The 2,072-nt window shown below is 48.6% G+C and overlaps 1 protein-coding gene across 1 annotated transcript; it reads right to left on the minus strand.

Moving 5' to 3' along the window:
• Nucleotides 1-1,028: 1,028 nt before the first annotated feature.
• Nucleotides 1,029-1,844, minus strand: LOC125300792 (G-protein coupled receptor 35-like). Its single transcript, XM_048252921.1, has one exon. It carries the CDS (start codon nucleotides 1,842-1,844, stop codon nucleotides 1,029-1,031), a length of 816 nt encoding a protein of 271 aa, XP_048108878.1.
• Nucleotides 1,845-2,072: the final 228 nt, after the last annotated feature.

Raw genomic sequence — 2,072 nt, forward strand, 5'->3', positions numbered from 1 at the left:
CCTACACATCACACACATCCCACTCAGACACACACGTGTACGTGCTATGTGCCTTTACTGCAGAGAACACACTGAATGGCATGCGTCTGTATCTGTAGCTGCTTATCTGTTGTGTTAAATGTCTCGTTTAAGTTGGTGTTGTTACATTTCGGATGTTCAATGTTATTGATTAATTAATAAATGTAGCATATGTTCTACCGGACATTCTGTTTGTTTATAAAAAAAAACAATTCGGCCAGACAGCTACACATGAAACCGGCTAATTTGTTTATATGTTTATACTTATATTTACAATTTCTGCTGTAAGTGCATGTTGTGTGTGATGTCTGTATGCTACTGAGACCTTGAATTTCTCCTTGGGGATCAATAAAGTATCTACCTATCTATCTAATTTCCAGCTGTACCGGCTAACGTAAACTCTGATCTAGAGAAACAGAGAGAGCTCACTGAGTTATTTCACAGCTAGCACAATTACCCTGGGTGGAGTCTCCTTGCACCTGAGCCACTGTGGGTGGAGTCTCCCTGCACTTGAGTCAGAGGGCGCAGAGTCTGGGAGCAGAGATTGTTCTGATAGGCTATCCTACCCCAGGCCTTGGTCAGCTGTAGGCAGCAGGGGTCCCACTCTAGAACATTTCCCTGACAGAAAACCTGAATTTCCATGGCTTACTAAATAATGAATGGCACAATATACTAACCAATGATTTCGGAGCAGTCGCGTAGAATCTTTTACTTTTCTAGAGCGGGACATGAAATGGACATTGAATAATGAAAGTCGGACTACTCAAGCAAGCAGTAAAGCTAATAACCAAATATACACCAGTTCTGCGTAAAAATATTTGTGTTAGTGTATTTTAGCAAGTGGATTTTAAACTGCTACAACAAAATCCCCTGATATTCCATGACTGGAACAGACTTTTCAAAATGTCATGATATTCCAGAAATTCCATGAGCCGTGGGAACCCTGAGGTAGGAAGCCGGAACTGTTGCCGTGGGAACCCTGAGGTAGGAAGCCGGAGCTGTTGACTGTGTCAGATCATGGTGTTGACCAGGCTGTTGGCCACGTGGACAAACGAGTGGGGAGCCTGCTGCAGACCGCAGTTGTGTGAGTAGGTCTCGCTCAGGAACTTGAGCAGGTAGCCGAAGTGGAGCGGCGAGAAGCAGACGATGAAGATGGCGAGGCTAGCGATGATGATGCGCACTGACTGGCTCTTCCGTGCACCACCGCGGTCCATCCTCCTGGCGAGGGTGCGGATCACCGTCACCGAGCAGTATGCGATGATGACGAACAGCACCACGTAGCCCACCAACACCAGCGTCAGGATGAAGGAGAGGGGCAACGGCCGGTCCGAGTTCTTCTGGAAGCATCTGAAACCGGACGAGTTCGCTGGCGGAGCGTCTACTGAGTGGAACGTGGCGCTCAGGGAGCCGATGACCACCCAGATGCCCACACACACCACCAGCGCCTTCCAGGGGGACATAACCGCCCGCGCCCTGAAGGGGTACTTCACGGCCACGTAGCGGACAACGCTGATGGCCACAGTGGTGAAGATGCTGACGTACATGTTGACGAAGTAGGTCGAGACAAAAGCCAGGCAGGAGCTGACGGAGAAGGGCCAGAGGTTGAGGTATGAGTACATCCTGAAGGGCAGCGAGACCAGGACGCAGCTGTCGGCCAGTGCCATGTTGGTCAGGTACACCATCATGTCGCTGCAGTTCCGCCACTGCCGGCAGAAGAGCACCAGTACTGCAGCGTTGACCAGGACACCGAGGACGAACGTGGGGATGGCCGTCACAATCTGGAACACCTGCACCTCCTCCGTGATGGTCAGATTACAGTGAGTCATCTTCACCCTGACACACACAAAATCAAGGTCAAGGTCAAAGTGTACTTTATTAACCCTCAAGGTCAAAGTGTACTTTATTAACCCTCAAGGTCAAAGTGTACTTTATTAACCCTCAAGGTCAAAGTGTACTTTATTAACCCTCAAGGTCAAGTGAACTTTATTATCCCTCAAGTTAACTTTCCTATTCCTCAAGGGTAAATCTCATCACAGCATAAACATCCATACACA

The sequence above is a fragment of the Alosa alosa genome, chromosome 9 (genome assembly GCF_017589495.1).
Source record: "Alosa alosa isolate M-15738 ecotype Scorff River chromosome 9, AALO_Geno_1.1, whole genome shotgun sequence".
NCBI lineage: Eukaryota > Metazoa > Chordata > Actinopteri > Clupeiformes > Clupeidae > Alosa > Alosa alosa.

Coding starts and splice junctions, on each gene's coding strand:
- LOC125300792 (XM_048252921.1), bottom strand. CDS start 1,844: ATGACTCACTGTAATCTGACCATCACGGAGGAGGTGCAGGTGTTCCAG.